The sequence below is a fragment of the Nannobrachium achirus genome (genome assembly GCF_963921795.1).
Source record: "Nannobrachium achirus genome assembly, chromosome: 11".
Classification (NCBI taxonomy): domain Eukaryota; kingdom Metazoa; phylum Chordata; class Actinopteri; order Myctophiformes; family Myctophidae; genus Nannobrachium; species Nannobrachium achirus.
The window spans coordinates 12006693-12025216 of NC_137820.1; the positions used below are offsets into that span (position 1 = coordinate 12006693).

Here is an 18524-nt window from a genome sequence, read left to right on the forward strand (position 1 = left end):
CCTCGGTAACGCTGCAGAGAAAATAACTAATAAACCTGGGAAAAATCCACTGAGATTCATTCAAATGTCACACACAGGGACGTGCTGGGCCCCTGATTCAGCCCGGGAAAAAGAGTTGGAGAGGCCCTCATTTTTTCTTTTTTTTTTGTTATATTTCGTCGTTGTCGGGTGGAAACCTTTTATGTCCAAAACCGTTTGTTTTGTATTTATCATTTTAACAGCAGATCTACAAGCACACAACGCCTCGTGTGCTTGTAGATCTGCTGTTTTCACTACTTTTGTGCAACGGCCTTGTATGATGAAGCAGGGCTTTGCTCACCGAAAGAATGTATAAATTTGAAACTTGGAGATACGAGGTTTCTGCCCGACAGTGACGATTCTGCCCGACAGTGACGATTTACTTGGAACGAAGGCAGACATTTTATTTTTATTTTTTTCCTAATGGCCGGCCTGGACCGGCCGGGAATGAACCGGCCGTTCGGGAGTTGTTCCGCTTTTCCCAATGGCCAGCACGTCCCTGGTCACACAATTCATTTGAGAGCTTAAAGAGGGTTCCTGAGCCACACACCATGGGCCTAGACACCTAGATGGGTCATATATGACATGCTAAGATCAGATGCAGCGTATATCAAATCTGAAACAAATTATTACAGACTTTAATTAGCTTTTACACAAAGGGTACAGTAACCGTCACACTTTTAAAGGAGTAGTTCACCCACAAAATGACTTTCTTTCTAACGATTATCGATTAAGTTAATCATCTGGGGACCCCCCAAAATAATTTGGGGACGTCCCGTCCCCGACCCACAGGTTGAGAACCAACGCACTAATGGAAGGCAGTGTGAAACAAGCAAGAGAGGGATAGAGAGAGAGAAAGAGAAAGTTTAAATTATGCCATTAACAGGGTTCCCACACATCTTTACCAAAACTTTTCCAGAATATCTAACCCGATTTCCAGGACTATATAACAATAATTCAGCTCAATAACGAGTCGCGTACTCCTATGTGCAATGCCCAAAGACAAGCAGTGTATGCCAGTGGTTCTCAACCTTTTCAGGCCGTGACCCCCGAAATAATCATATTTGAAGAGAGTTGAGGAATTTTGTATAACACAGTTTTATTGTGAAAATAGCCGATCTACAGTACATGCTCACAACGCCTCGCGTTTGTAGATCTGTAGAGATTTTCACAATTTCTGCCTCTAATATTTGACAATTTGGCCAATGTTAATTTGTCATTTCAGAGGTATTAACAAAATCAATAACCAAATACAATGCATAGTTAATTTAGTTTTTTCCAGGACCTTCCAGGAACCTTTTCCAGTACTGGAAAAATATTTTTCTAATTTCAAAATATTTCCAGGAATTTCATGACCGTGGGAACCCTGGCATTAACCAGGAAGATCCCAGTTCAACGCTCCTTCTGTCCCAAACCCGTCCTTCCCCCTTGCTTCAGGTCAAAGGGGCTCATTTGGCTCTATTGACTGTAAACCACACTCTAATAAGCAAAACCAAATACAATTATAGAAAGAAGTAGCGTTCCTTCTCTCCCCTCCCTCTGCTCCGTCTCCCTCCCCCCCCCCCTGTCATGTGCGCTCAACTCCCGCTTAATGTCCTGCAAATGAAGCGGATTTATTAATGTGTAATTAAGTAATAATCATCGCTACATAATGCATGAGAGACACAAGGGGCCGCGAGAGCGGAGAGAATGAGAGAGAGAGAGAGAGAGAGAGAGATAGGACGTGCAGACTGGCTGTTTAAGCGAACGGAGTAGAGCTTCGCCGCCTCGCTAAAGACACACATTAAAAAGGGATTAATCCTCAGAAATAATATTTTGATAAGAGAAGAGCTGCCCTCACTCGCTCTTTTCTCTCTCCCTCACAACCCGCTCCTCCTCCCTCCCTCCCTCTCTCTCTCTCTCGCCCCCCTCAGCTGGTTACACAGCCCATCATAGTACCATTAGCCAGAGTTCAATTAACCGACTGCAATTAGTCACGTCCCCCCACCGGAGGCCTAATTGTTGTAAAGGCTCATCCGCTCAAACACGGGAACCGACAAGCGATGGCCCGAAAGAGGGAGCGAGGAGTGATTCGCACAACGTTTATACGGCATACAATTTGATCAAAGGTCAACCACTTAAACCCTAATATAATACTTCAGCTGACCGGGGTCCCCCAGGGCCGCGGTTCTATAACTTGGGGTCCCTTCCTTTTTTTCCTCTAGTCTAGTGGTTCTCAACCTTTTCAGGCCGCGACACTCCAAAATAATCATATTTTAACTGGGGACATGGGCATCCTGACGAGCACTATGAGTTGAGGCATTACATTTTGTATAACACGGTTCTATAGTGAAAATAGCCGATCTACATGATCACAACGCCGTGAGCATGTAGATCGGCTAGTTTCACAATTTCTGCCTCTAATATTTGACAATTTGTCATTTTAGATGTATTAAAAAGTCCTTAAACTAAATGTGCAGATACCCTCTATACACTTAAACCTTATGTCGTTTTTTTTTTTACTGTTGAGTGAGAAAACAATGTTGCACATTAAGTTAATCATCTGGGGAACCCCCAAAATAATTTGGGGACCCCCCTGGGGGTCCCGACCCACAGGTTGAGAACCACTGCTCTAGTCTACAACCAGTCTCTTTTGGTTGATTTACAAACTTGAGCTTGTAGATCTGTTATTTTTTTGCAATTTTTCGACAAACGTTCCCCTATTACCACATGCCTAGAATGTAGAATAGGGAGGGACCTTAGGGGTTCATATGGTTAATCTGTGAAGTTTGCGGAACAAGAGAGGCCTACATGTCCTCCTCTATAGTACACGCTGAAGCCTATTCAAGGCTTTTATTCAAATCTACAAAAAAAAACATGAGATGGGCGAGTTGGGATTCCGTGCTGTTTTTGCTGTTGCGCTGGCACGCCTGGTTTGCCACAGAGCCAGCCAGCCCAGTCAGAGCTGGGTGAGCAGGTGAAAGACAGGAGAACATGAAAACACAGATAATCCCCCCGGTGAACCCCACCTTGCACTGCCCTCCTGCTCTCCCCTCTCCTCACACTGTCCCTTCATCCTTTCCAGGGGCGTCACACCAAATTCTGGGCCCTGGGTACAAGGATTCACTGTGTGGGCCCCCGTGAATGTTAACTATTGAAAAACAGCAGACATACAAGCTCACAGCGCGGCACCGAGTGCCGCGCTGCGAGCTTGCAGATCTGCTATTTTTGAAAAATTGTGGAAAATGTGTGCAAGAAAGAAACCCATGTTTCCATGTCAGTGATGCTCAAACTTTTTCATGAAGGACCCCCAAAATGATATGAATTTGGCCACGGACCCCCCATCTCAAAATATTTAGATCCAGGGACCCCCCCCCCCCCCCCCCCCCCCCCCCCCGGAAGCACAAAAAATACATATTCAAATATTTGCACACATTTTCACGACATTTCAAAAATAGCAGATCTACAAGCTCGCAGCGCGGCACTCGGTGCCGCGCTGTGAGCTTGTATATCTGCTATTTTTCAATAGCTAAAGTTATTAAGGCCGCTCCACCTTGGGCCCTAGTAACTCAGTCCCACTTTCCTACCCCTTGTGACGCCCCTGATCCTTTCCCTTCATGTGTTTCTCCCCTCTAGCCCGTTGGCCCTGCCGTGTGGCCGTTCTGTTGCCATGACCCCTCTTTTCTCCTCCACCCCGTCGTCGTCTCCCCTTTGGCCCTCTCTCCTTGTCCCTCTCTCCGTCTCCAGGTCTCCTCTCCTCCTCCGTCCCTCGCTCCCTCTTTCCCCAACGCAGAGTTTTTGCCAAACTGTCAGTGGTTGGGACAAGGTGTGGAGAGGAGATAGCGACACGCACCTTTACACACCCATACACATGTACGAGCACCGCAGTGTGCAAGTGTGTGCTGCACAAGCTAGTCTAACATTAGCTGGGGCTATAACCACTTTTGCTCTACACCATAAACCTCCACAAAACACAAACACACACACTAGTAGCTCACTACGGATCAGTTTTTCTCCGCTCTGCTTCACTTGGTTGCCCGACTAAAGCTAAGCTCTGGTTATCCTGGCTGCTGGGACCATGCTGCCTGGCTGGCACAGCAGTGGCACACACACACACACACACACACACACACACACACACACACACACACACACACACACATACACAAACATACACACAGGGAATGGATGCACATGATGCGTGCAAAAACAAACACAAAATACATATATCTTACAAACAAAAAGACACATTTGCACGCACAAACAAATACGCGCGCGCGTGTGTACACACACACACACACACACACACACACACACACACACGAGATTCTTGGATCCATATAGCTGCTAGTTTGACATTAGGGCTGGAACAGTTCATCAAACCCAACTGATTTTTATCAATTACAATAAATAAATACACATATTTTATTAATATAATCGATGGGGGGTGGGCATTTCATTTATTTTATTTCGCTGGTGAAAGCTACAGGAGTGCATATGGTGTGTGATGTATAATGTGAGCTTATCATATAAAACACAACCATATTTTTTGTGTTAACATCATTGACTGTCTTCCATCTTATGTTCAAGCGCTTCTGGAGATCATCAATTCAACTTCGTGGGAGGGGGCCGTCCATATATTGGGGGGGGGATGCCTTTTGTGTGTCCCTGATTATTAGTAATTATTTCTAAGCTTGCTTACTCGTAGAGCTGTCACGATTGTGACATTTTACATGACAATTAATTGTCACTCAAATAATTGCGATTAACGATTTAATTGTGTTTTTGTCGTTGACAATTACATTTCTGTTTGTAGGCTTTGAAGTTGCACATTGCAGATATGACACGTAACCTAAATATACAAAGAAATGACTGACATATTTGACAACTTTATACTTAAAAAATAACATTGACAGTGGAAATAGCTGATCTACGCGACACGTTGTGAGCTTGTAGATCTGTAGATCTGCTATGTCCACCAACTCTCTGGGACGGTAACTTTCCAAATTTACTAGCCCTGCCATTAAAGCCATACTGGCACTGAAATAATTATTTTCAATACTAATTTATACAGAGATTGTCTTGTTCTCCATCCATTCCAATTATAGGATTTAACCCATTTAGAACGGGAACACATTTTGTGTATCATTATTTTATGATTTAACTATTGAAAAATAGCAGATATACAAGCTCACAGCGCCGTGCTGCGAGCTTGTAGATCTGCTATTTTTGAAAAATCATGAAAATTTGAATTTTGACCCGATTCTATAAGTGTCTTTTGAATCCTTCTAAGATTTTTTGAAAAACCCATGTTTCTATGTCAGCAATCTGGCCAGCCATCGTCAAAGAAAAGGTCCTTTTCACTCAACTGGAGCTCAGTTAGTCTGTTCTTGAGAGACTACCATGTCAGTGGTTCTCAAACCTTTTCATGTGAAGGACCCCCAAAATGATATTTATTTGGCCACGGACCCCCATCTCAAAATATCTAGTTCCAGGGACCACCCAGAAGCAAAATTTGAGTTACAAACGTTCGCTTTGAAAATACATAATATTCAAAGATTTGCACACATTTTCACAACTTTTTCAAAAATAGCAGATCTACAAGCTCGCAGCGCGGCACTCGGTGCTGCGCTGTGAGCTTGTAGATCTGCTATTTTTCACAGGTTAAAGCATCCACAAATGTTAGGCCTAAATGGGTTAAAAACAGCAGTCTAGGGTACCTCACCTTTAATTAATTAATTAATTTAATTAATCGTCATGTAAAATGTCATATCGTGACAGCCCTAACTATACTGCATTCATTGTAACTGTAAGCTACACCCAACACACTGCAGTCCTCTCCCAAGCCGATGCACAGCATATCACGCAGCGCATTAATGTTACATTCTCATCATTTCTTTCACTACTGTATCCTTATATTTACACTGCTTATATTGCCGCAGAGAATATTTCTTTATGTTTACCTGAAATCAATAGAACAGAACTGAGTTGTCAAGGACCTTCAAATCAATTACGTATTTGGCCACGGACCCCCATTTGAAAACATTTTTTGCCAGGGTCTCCCAGATCTGCTATTCAAAAAATAGCAGATCTACAAGCTCACAACAAAGTCTCGTTTATTAGCTTGTAGATTAGCTATTGTCAAATAACCAGAAGAAAACAAATCGGGCTGAAGTGTTTAAAAACTGTCGCCCATTTTGTTTGGAACTCCTCTGGACCCCTGGGGGTCCACGGACCCACTTTGAGAACCACTGGCACAGAATAAAGAGACAAAATGGTCTTGTGGAAACCGAACAGAACACACCAGGCCAGTTAAAGGCTTTATCAACTGGCGTAGAGGGGGGCAGAGGGGGGTCTCAAACATACCGTTGGGCCACCTGGCCAGCGTTTGTGGAGCCCTGTGATACCAGGAGGAGACTACTAGGCTAGCAGTGTACTGCCGAGTAAAACCACCAATACAGCCAGAGACAGAAAGTACAGGAGAAAACCTTACATTCTCTGCATTTCAGAGCCAATTATAAGAAGTCATCTTTTCTTTGACGATGGCTATAGCCAGATTGCTGACATAGAAACATAGGTTTTTCAAAAATTCTTAGAAGGATTCAAAAGACACTTATAGAATCGGGTCAAAATTCGAATTTTCACGATTTTTCAAAAATAGCAGATCTACAAGCTCGCAGCGCGGCACTGTGAGCTTGTATATCTGCTATTTTTCAATAGTTAAAGGCATAAAATAATGATACACAATAATGTGTACCCGTTCTAAATAGGTCTCAGACAGAGACAGAAATTACATGAGAAAAACCTTACATTCTCTGCATTTCAGAGCCAATTATAAGAAGTCATCTGTTAAAAGTAACGACTATCAACACAGAATATTTTGCTTTGTAGGCTATCAACAATGAAATGATGTGATGCTTCGATACTTTGGGGACATACAGTACTACTGTATATCAAATCATCAAAAGGCATTTCTAGATATTATGCCAGTGGTCTGTGTAGACTCAGAGTCAGAGGGAAGACGGGAGACAGAGGAAATTATATTGTATGTGTCAAACATGACATTGCATGTGCTTTAGCCAGCGGCGCTACTAGCCTCATCTCCAGGACACTAGGCCTATAGAATTATTGAATGCTTTAACCAGTTAAAAATAGCAGATATACAAGCTCACAGCGCGGCACCGAGTGCCGCGCTGCGAGCTTGTAGATCTGCTATTTTTGAAAAAGTCGTGAAAATGTGTGCAAATCTTTGAATATATGTATTTTTTTAAAGCGAACGTTTGTAACTCAAATTTTGCTTCTGGGGGGGGTCCCTGGAACTAGATATTTTGAGATGGGGGTCCATGACCAAATAAATATCATTTTGGGGGTCCTTCACTTGAAAAGGTTTGAGCACCACTGACACAGATTGCTGACATAGAAAACATAGGTTTTTTTCAAAAGAAACCTTAGAAGGATTCAAAAGACACTTATAGAATCGGGTCAAAATTCTAATTTTCATGATTTTTCAAAAAATAGCAGATCTACAAGCTCGCAGCGCGGCACTCGGTGCCGCGCTGTGAGCTTGTATATCTGCTATTTTTCCAAGAGTTAAAGCATAAAATAATGATACACTATAATGTGTACCCGTTCTGAATGGTCAACCATGATAGCCAAATGGTTAAGACGCAGACCATACGGGCTCTAATTCCTGACAGTGAGTCCCTGGTTCCATTCCACGCCGGACAGACCGTTTGCATCATGTCACTCCCCAGCTTCCTGTCTCTCGACACTTTACCAAATGTGTGTCAAATAAAAAGCTCAAGAAATCCAAAGAAATAAGAGAAGGCACATTGATTAGTACTTGTTATAACTAATATTATGTTGTTTAATGTTGCTCAAATTGTCACTTCTCGATGACACATCTTTTCATGTCAGGTAAAATATCAAGCGGAAGATAGTATTCTTTTTTTTTTTAAATATATATATAATTTGTTGCAAGTTTTTTCAAAGTAAAATCTAAATCAAATCAAATATACCGGTACATAAATTGTTTTGCTCAACCCGAGAAATTTCCAACGCCGCGATTTATTGGCATCTAGAGACCACAGAGTCACTGACACGTCCACTACTACAAATAGATTGCGCAAAATAATGGCACACTAACAATTCTTTCTTGTTTGTTGACTTTTGCCCTACAGAGAATGTGATTACAAATCACCTTGACCTTGACATGGTCAACAACAAAAAAAATAATAATCATCCTATAATAGTTACGAGTCCATTTGGTCATTCTCTCAGGGTTACTAATGGATAAGTTAACACTGAGGATTTTTCAAAATCACAGTATTCATTCAACTATTCTCGCAGGTAAAAGAATTACCACATACTGGAGGGGTAAGAGGCCTAACATTGTGGAACAACTGGGGGAGGGGATGCGATGATGGTCACTCTCTCAGGACCACATGGTGGTCAGCCAGCCTCGTTGCCCATCTGGGTCCCATAAAGGAAACGTGGGGGCCAGGGGCCGCCACATGCCAACATGCATGATGCCCATTCAGCCATACAATGTAATGGATACCACCTTGTGCTATAAAGCGGTGGTTCTCAACCTTTTCAGGCCGCGACCCCCAAAATAATCATATTTTAAATGGGGACCCCCCCCCCCCCCCCCCACCCCACCCTGACGAGCTCTAAGAGTTGAGGAATTACATTTTGTATGACACGGTTCTATTGTGAAAATAGCAGATCTACACGTGCGAGGCGTTGTGAGCATGTAGATCGGCTATTTTCACAATTTCTGCCTCTAATATTTGACAATTTGGCCAATGTTGGCCAAGAGGTATTATAAAGTCCTTAAATTGTCACTTTAGAAATGTGCAGATAACCTCTATAGTCTATACACTTAAACTTTATGTTGGTTTGTTTACTGTTGAGAGAAAAAACAATGTTGCACATTAAGTTAATCATCTGGGGACCCCCAAAATAATTTGGGGATATTTGGGGACCCCCCTAGGGGTCCAGTGAGAACCACTGCCATAAGTCAGAGCAGAGAGAAAAACTCACTCTTATTGTCATGATAATACTTTTTTTTTTGGGGAGAAGAAAATAATAAAATGATGATATGACATATATGCATACCCCCCCAAGTGTGTAATATTGACTTTAAAAAGGAGCTTCCAAATTTAAAATAAGCTTAGAATTAGACAAATAGGCCTATAAATAAGTGTGCAATACAAAACCCCACCCCATGAGCATCAGAAATGACACACTAGTGCAGGATCACTTTATGTATGACAACTTCAATTCATCAGAACACAAGAATAATGTCCCATCACATGGCATCATTAGCCAAATGAACATGATGGCAACAACAACAACTTGGGGGAATGAAAGTCATTAAAGGAAAAAAGCACAACACCTGCTGACTAATTGCAAACAATTAGTAGACCAGTAGACAGTAAAATTAAACGAGTAAACTAATTGTTACGCGAGGACGAATAGATTTGTTTCCCCTCGGTTGCGTTTAATTACAATTGAAACTGATGGATTGATAATACAGTGTTTGAAAATGTCATTCAAGGCGCTGGAGTGCTCCACGCCATTGGTTCCCAAAGTGGGGTCCGGCCGGGGACCCCCAGGGGTCCTTGGGGGAGTTCCAGCCAGGGGGTCCCCAGCTAAATGATAGTTGGGAACCAAATGAACCCTTAACTCTCAAGAGTTAAATTAACATTGATTTTACATTATAAATTGGGGTCTCAGAGATGGAAATGCCATTAAATGCGGCATGATGGGGTCCGCGTAGCCTAATGCATGTCAGACTGGGGGTCCTTGGAATTAAAATGGTTTGGAATCACTGCTAGAACCCTAAAAAAATCTTCTTATGGGGGTCCTTGGCATATCTTTTCAAAAGGGGGGTCCGCGGGCTAATAAGTGTCAATTTGGGGGTCCCTGACATGAAAAAGTTTGAGAAGCAATGCTCCACGCAGTCTTATTGGTGGTGTTTCTATCCCCAGTCGGTAGCGTGGTGGTGAGTTTAGTAAAAGGACAACCATCTCTCTTCTTACCTTTGACGGAGCGCGGTTTGGCTTGTTTTCGTCTCGACATCTCTCTGGTCTCGAACCGTTGTGTTTATCTGCTCGTTCTGTTCCTGTTGGTGTGCTTGCCTTCAGCGAACCATACAGATGGACACACCGGGTTTGTTATTTTTATTTTTTTCCTCCACTTCTTCGCCTGTTGCAATGCGGCAACTTGAGTCGCTGTGTAGCGAGAGCCGATAGATAGTCCAGCAACAACAACAAAAATCACAGGAGCAGAAGTAACACTTCTTTGATACAGGGAGACGATTTAACTCTGTCTGTCTGTCTGTCGGGGTCAACCTGTAGCATAGGCGGAATAACTTCCAGATCAATGTGTTTTCTCCCTCGGAGAGAGAGTAGAGCTCCGCTCCGCGACAAACCGCCGACAGCTCTTTTGTTCCGCTTATCTTGTTCCGAAGATCAGCGCTACTCCGTCAGTCAGCAGAGCCGCAGCGACGGCTGAACGCTGCTGGGTGGATGGATGGGTGGATGGATGGAAGGGTGGGTGCCCGCCGGGTCCGGTGCCTCCGCCGTCCGATGCAGCCTACGTGACACAGCCTAGGCGATCTCTCTCTCGGAGGCGATGGAAGGAAGGTTTCTTCTGGAAATCTGTGATTTCTTCTTCCTCCGCTCTCCTCGCGTCTTCTTCTTCTTCTCCTGGGCTTTTTGTTGGAGCAGTTATTCGGAACTATTTTCAGTATGTATTTGTTTTTTTTCCCCCCACCGATCCAGTCGAACCGAGCCTCTCGTGTTCGTTCCGTCCCCGCTATTCTATACAAGGTGGTGGTGGTGTTCTGGTGGTGGTGGTGGTGGTGGCATGGGCATTGCAATCTTTCCCCTGCATCTCCACCCCCCGAGGGGAATAGCTTTTTAATACCCCCGCTTTCTCCTCCTAATATGTCCTATTGCCCCGGCAGCGGTATTATTGGTACAGCCTAATATTGATAGTGTCTAACCCTTCGCTAGCCTCTGTCTCCCTGCTTTTTTCTTTGTCCTGACTCGGGCTACCAGTCTCCCTCCTCCTCTGCTTGCCTCTGCTGGCGGGGCTGCGGCGCAGACACACATAATAAAGCCAAGGCAGGCAGTGCTTGGCTGGAAATGTAGCCGCGTCCCAGCAGGGGGATGTGAGAGAAGGGTCCCGGCGGGGGAGCGCTCTGATCCCGCAGGGAGCAGCTCGGCACAGCCCGGGTTGGCTGAAGCAGAGGCAGAGCAGCAGAGAGGCAGGCAGGCGAAGACAGGGGCCAGAGTTAGGCAACAGCACCCAGCCATGGCCGAGCAGCGCTACTGCAACTGGGATCCCAGAGAATACACAAATACAGGGAGAGAGTCAGAGAGAGAGAGGGGTCGAAGAGAAAATATGGAGCTGGAACTATGTGATGTGCTATTAATCAGTGGTTTAAAGTACATTTACTTAAGTACTGTACTGTACTGTACTGTACTGTACTGTACTGTACTGTACAATTTTGAGGTAGGCTATTTGTAGTTTACTTGAGTATTTCCAATTTCCAATACTTTCAGTTCTACTCCACTACATCTCGGATCCAAATATACTCCACTACATTTATTTAAAAACTTTAGTTTAACTAAAGTTTTTAAATAAATGTAGTAATACTAGTTTGTTTGCTAATATAAATTATAATATTATAAAACATACATTAACCACTTTAGCCCTATTTTAGCCCTAGGCTATTTGAGAGGTTGGAAATCTGCTATTTTCAAACATTTTGTACTTTTGGTAGCCTACTTTAAGTACATTTTGATGCCAACACTTTCATACTTTTACTAAAGCACATTTTGAATTCCAGACTTTTACTAGTAACAGAGTATTTCTATATTGTTTTACTTTAAGTACAAAATTTGAGTACTTTTTCCATCACTGTGTGCTATTAATCTTAAATTAAAGCGGCCAATCCGGCGATTAACCTAATGTGCCTATAGTTCTGTTCCCTTGTTGGATGACACAACAGGCAAATATCAGATTAGCCCTGCTGCTGCAACCTCTGATTTGAATCTGGTGTGCAGAGGGACATCTTTTTAGTTTAGGAACTCTGCAGAAGGCCAGCATGCATGTAACCCTTTGCTGGATGAGAGAAAAACAGGCAGGGAAACTGGAACTGGAGAGACAGAGGAAACTATGGAATGGATTCAACCCGTCAAGGCCGATTCCCCTGTCACAATGTTTAGCACACAGGATTTGGCCATGATATTGGGGTGACATGAGGATTTCAGGCTTCAAATATTGCCAGTTTCTCGAGGGTTTTATTATTTCAGTGAATTGTGGCGGATTAATTTTCTTTGAACACTTTTTATAGGATTAGTTTAAAACCTATTCATTTGGGCCAAGCATAACCTATCCGTGCATAATGGTTCTCCCCCATATTGGGATGGAAGTGCACTGTCTTCATAATGCATGTGATAATTCAAAGAACGCTTGTTTAAATATTGTCTATCTATTTTAGGCCGAACCCTTCAAAGTCAAGCACTGTGTTTCCAAGCTATACTGGATACAGACAGCCCTCTAAGAAATGTTGTCAAAAACGTGTTACCCACCAGAGGAATTCTTGTTACACAATAGATTAGAACGAACCATAGATGAGAAAGGAACCATTTCCATTGTAAACATAATTCAATTAGCTGTGTGTGTGTGTGTGTGTGTGTGTGTGTGTGTGTGTGTGTGTGTGTGTGTGTGTGTGTGTGTGTGTGTGTGTGTGTGTGTGTGTGTGTGTGTGCGCGCGCGCGTGCGTGCGTGCGTGCGTGCGTGCGTGCGTGTGTGTGTGTGTGTGAGTGTGTGTGAGCGTGTGTGAGAGAGAGTGTGCGCACGATCTTCAAAGCTCTTTTTATTTCCAGTAAAGGACATGTCTGTCGACAATATGAACCAGACAAAGAAGAAAAACCCAAAATCACTGGGTGCTTTGTTCTTCACTCTCGGCTCCGACTGAGTGCTTTTTGACTGCAGCTGAGCTTTGCCATGCCCCCCCCCTCTCTCTCTCTCACACACACACACACACACACACACACACACACACACACACACACACACACACACACACACACACACACACACACACACACTATTTCTCCCCTCTCTCACTTTCTCTTTGAATACTTTCTTCCCTCCTCTCTCCCTCTCTCTTCTTCTCTGGTTGTCATGGATAACTGGGTAACGTGGGGGCTCCCTGCGCTGACCAGCAGGGGCACACTGCCCTCTGCAGATTGTGCCTCCCTGCCCCCACCCCACCCCGGGTCCCCCTGCGGAGAGACGAAGCGGCCTTAAAGATTGACCCCCCACCGAGTCTGGGGGGCCCCTCTTGTCTCAGCGCCCTCCGTTCGTCTCCCCCCTCCCTTCCCCTTCTCTCCCTCTGCCTCACCCTCCAACCTTCACCTCTCCCTCCCTATGGAATGACCGCACGCTGGGAGACCTCTGTGTGTGTGTGTGTGTGTGTGTGTGTGTGTGTGTGTGTGTGTGTGTGTGTGTGTGTGTGTGTGTGTGTGTGTGTGTGCGTGCGTAAGTGCGTGCGTGTGTGCGTGCGTGTGTGTCTTAAAGAACCAGAGCCAGTGCATGCAGGTCTCCTAGTGTGAAGGCGACTGGCATAGAGTGAGTAACCCCCACCAGCCCCCCCACCCACACTCCGTGGTCCCACAACCAGTGGCGTCAGTTCAGAAAAGGCTAAGGTATGGCAACATGACTGGTGTCTTGCACGCGTGCCTTCGCGCGCGTGCAAGACACCAGTCATGTTGCCATAGGGTTAGGGTTAGGGTTAGGGTTAGAGGCATGATACATTTATTTTAAGAAGTAGACTACATTTAATTTTTTCCCCCCGTTTCTACGGTTTCTTGGGCTGGATATGGCAGCCTGGAACGGTTGTTCAAGTGCAGCTAAACATGGCATGTTAGTAAACGTGCCACAAATTCCACAATTAACAATAATGAATTGCACCTGTGCAGCTGACCTGCGGAACCTGGGAATATACCATTTTGTCAAGATGGGGAGAATACAATTGTGGAGAATATAATTATAATACCTTGTTAAAGTGACCATTTTGTTAAATTTTGCATTTGTAGTTATTTTACTGTAATTTAACAACACAATAACCAGCACAGACAGACAAAGAGACATTCATGGATTTATATTTAAAAGTAACTTTTATTTTCCCCCCTGGACCCAGGGTATGGCAGCTGCATACCCCTGCCATACCCAATTGACGCCCCTGCGCCCCCCCCACCCACACTCCGTGGTCCCACAACCACCATCAAGCCCCCTTCCCATTTCTGCCGGTTAATATAAAGAGTGGGAAAATAGCCCACATTACAAGCTCCTTAAGGGTCAAGGACAGAACCCACTTTGAATAGCTTCTAAGAGATGCATTGTTGAATCACAAGGCTAGCGATTACACCCTCTGTCATCTCCGCCGGGATTTAGCTTTTTCAACGCACAGAACAAGAAAAACATAAAGTAGCCGCTATACCAACTAAGTTGACTGAGAGACATGTGGTGGGAGTTAATCCAGACGGAGCATCAGTGTGACCAGACAGAGACACATGTAGATTTAACCACTTTCAATCTGGCATCCATATTTGGGGAATGTCACTATAGACACCCCCCCAGGCCCCCACCACCACCACTTGAATGTAATGTAAGGAGGGCCTAGTTTGTGAGGCTTGCAAGTTTGTTTAACCACTGAGATTCATCTAGCTGATCTACAAGCTCAGCGCATTTATGATGTTGACATGCCCAAAATAGAGTAATAAATATCCCCACAATTTAATGTTGTCGTTGTCGGGTGAAAACCTTGTATGTCCAAAACCGTTCTTTTTGCATGTATCTTTTATCTTTATCTTTTTTTTAAATGATTTAAACTAGTGGTGCGAGGCGTTGTGTGCTTGTAGATCTGCTGTTTTCACTACCTTTGTGCGACGGCCTTGTATGATGAAGCAGGGCTTTACTTTGCAAAAAAACGAACACATTTGAAACTTGGAGATGCAAGGTTTCTGCCCGACAGTGACGATATGCATGAGTCCTTTGTTTTTCACAAATAAACTAACTGTTAGATCAGCAGAAAAATCCTATTTGTCTGCAGTTAAGCCAGCGGGACGTTTTCTTGACATGTGCATTCAACATGCCAACATGTTCCTATAATCTCTAAACACACACACGCATCAGTGCAGTTGTATTATGTTTACAAGCATGGAAACAACTGGGATGACATAACATTAAAATGATAGCAAGCTGAAGGGTCTGAGCATCAGCATCCATAAACAATTCTTGCACAGCAAACAGCTGAGTGCCATGGAAGGGTTTTACACACACAGACGTACGTACGCACGCACGGAATGAAACCTCATGACATAACTTCCGTTAAACGCAGCACTTCCACCACTTCCGCTAGAACCAACAGGAAGTCATATCTTGCCCAGGGTGACAGCTGTAGGTTAGCATCCGTATGAACATTGGCTTACCACACAGCTTAGAAATAATAGAAAATAATGACATGTATTTATCAGTTCTTTCTCCTTTTCACTTTGTCACGGCACATTCTCATTTAGTCTGTCATCTTGTCTCCTCCATAAGACACTATCTATCTTGTCTCGTCCATAAGACACTATCTATCTTGTCTCGTCCATAAGACACTATCCATCTCCTGTGTTTCTAAGCTTTGTAGTTATATCAACAGTATAGTCTACTCTCCAAGTCTTCAGAAACAGTGGTGGAAAGTGAATAATTGAAGTACTGTACTTGGACAACTTTCGTTTTTTACAACAAGGGTTCATATTTTAGATTGTAATTAGAGAAAAGAAAAGACGAGTGTTAGAATGTTTTCATTTACTGCTTTCTGCCTCCAATTTCTTTGTTACTATTTACAGTAACACTACTTGCCCCCATAAGTCACATCTGCCCATGAAAGATTGCGGTGCATCTTGGGAATGTGTCTAAAAATACATATTAAAGCCATACTGTGTAAGTTGCCCAACTAGTGGTCATTAGCCCTATAGCAAACCGCGGTCGCGTCCGCGTCTTTCGTCCGTTTTTCGTACCTTCAGACCCCCGCGTCTGCCTCCACCTCGCTGAGATCTATCTTTTAAGGGGTCCCTTGTTCCTGTGCGTTCAGTAATTCCAGAGATACGGACTCCTTCACCCTGCCTGGTAGGCGAAATTACCTAGAGAAGGGATGGTACAAACGGGCGACAACAAATATGGCTGCCATAGCGACCCCACTTCAAGATGCGCTGTGATTGGCCGGCAGTTGTATAACCCTCGCTGTGATTGGCCGGTAGTATGATGACGCAATTTTCGCGCGAGATCCGGTCCACGGCAAGGATCTCAGTTTACATATAGAGAAGGCTTTACAGGCTGAAATTCACGGCGCGGATCTTCTAAAACTTTTGTGATTTAATAGTTAGGAGAATTTTAAGATTTGTTTTATAAAAAAAGTTACATAGTACAACTTTAAGGCGACATTCACACAGGCACGTTTTATGACGATTAAAACGAATCCTATAACGTATTGTTGGAAAATACACAACGGTTGGGCATGTGTGAAGACGCATCCGTATTCTTTTTCGAATAAAAGAAATGAATGCAAATCCACAAAAAAACGGTGGTTTCGATGCGCTACCGCAAACGCTTCCCTGTTGGTGTGAATCCATCCGTCTCGAATACAGGCAATATATAGAGCCATGTGCGGGTTAAATCCATAGTTATTTATAAAAGGTTAAATCCCCCTCCAGACCGTCCGTTCTCATTAGATTTCTGACCATTCTGGCCGCCTCCTCCCCTCATTGATTCAATTTCTGATCACCGCTCCCTCGATCGCACATGGTGTATTATTTGAGAGGAGTTGCTCACAGTTAGATAAAAGGAAAGTGCCACAGGAGTCACTTGTATATCATATATAGGCTATAGGCCTAATATAATATAGGCCGATGTGTGGGTCTCTCGCCCTTGCTCGCGCGCGCGGCTCTCTGTGCCAAATAATGTCCAAATGGAGACGCTTCATGCGCGGAGCGCAGAGAGGGAACCAGCGGAGGGCAAGACGAGGGGCAGAGAGAGAGAGAGAGAGAGAGAGAGAGAGAGATAGAGATAGAGAGACGTTGATGTCCTCCTCTTCGTAGATATTCATATCTGGCTATTAAAAGTATTTGCTGTCTGGTTTATTGCTGGTAGATTTTGCGAGTCCCTCCGGCCGCCGCTGGTTTTATTTTTTGATCGCCCGTTTACGATCGTCGACCGCAGATAAATAGGCTGACGCCTGCGCCTCAATTTTGCGGCGGTCCTGCGGTTACATTGTGAGTTGAACTTGAAGAATTAATAAACACAGGGAGATGGAGGGGGCATTATTATGCAGCTTGGATACATACATGTCCCATGGACAGACGTGGACGATTCCTTGTTTCGGATGACAATGTGCAGTGTGAGGGCAAACGTATCAATTAAATATGCAAGAATGTAGCAACTTCACCCCTCCCATTCGCACGACTAAACCGAATTATATTATGAGAATGTGGCCTTAGTCACTTGCATGCATGCCCCCAACCTGGGGGCATGCCCCAACCTGGGGGGCATGCATGCAAATCAAAAATGTTAAAATCACTAAAACGATATAAAGAAGTAAATGAAAACATTTTAACACTCATCTTTTCTTTTCTCTAATGACTATCTAAAACATGAACCCTTGTTGTAAAAAAACAAAGTTGTCCTTTAAGTTTAAGTACATGTACCATGTTGAGTCTTTACGTAATACTTTATGTTACTTTGTAGATTTGGATTATTATTACAAAACATACATAAACCACTTCCACCCTATATACACTTCGGCTATTTTGAAAATATATGACATAATGAATTTTTCACTTTCGATACTTTACAGTAAGTATATGTTTAACGCCAAAACCTTTGTACATTTACTCAAGTAACTTTGGAATACCAGGGTCTTTACTCGTAACAGAGTATTCCTGCATTGTGACGTTGCTACCGTTACTTAAGTAAAAGATGGGTACTTCTTTTACCACTGTTCACAAACCACTCCTAAACATTGGTCCATTGTGCTGCATGCTGTCTGCCACCAGCGAATAGAGTTCATGTTATATTTATGTAGCCTAAAGCACAACTCTCTCTCTCTCACTCTCTCTGTCTCATTCCCTCCCTCCTATTCTCTGTCTTCTGTTGTGTTGAACTCTCGCCAGCCCCACTAGGTCTCCCCTCTGCAGACAACAATGTTCCATCTCGCTGCTTTTGCCCTAGATATAGGCTATTTTTATAAGAAATAATTAGACACATAACTGATTTAAATACTGCAAAGCCTCACTCTTTTCTCTCCATTTAACATGGTCTGGGTGCACAATGCCAAAGGTGCGTGTGTGTGTGTGTGTGTGTGTGTGTGTGTGTGTGTGTGTGTGTGCGTGTGTCTGTGTGTGTGTGTGTGTGTGTGTGTGTGTGTGTGTGTGTGTGTGTGTGTGTGTGTGTGTGTGTGT

The 18524-nt window shown here is 43.8% G+C and overlaps 1 protein-coding gene across 1 annotated transcript in view; it reads right to left on the reverse strand.

The window, feature by feature from the left end:
* znf423 (zinc finger protein 423) overlaps nucleotides 1-10083 on the reverse strand; it is a gene marked incomplete at its 5' end in the record, with an annotated part of 246441 nt that extends 236358 nt beyond the window's left edge. Inside the window, one exon of the mRNA XM_080737309.1 lies at nucleotides 10044-10083. Coding sequence (XP_080593435.1) covers nucleotides 10044-10083 — 40 coding nt within the window. The remainder of the gene's footprint in view (nucleotides 1-10043) is intronic.
* Between the last annotated feature and the right edge of the window lie 8441 nt (nucleotides 10084-18524).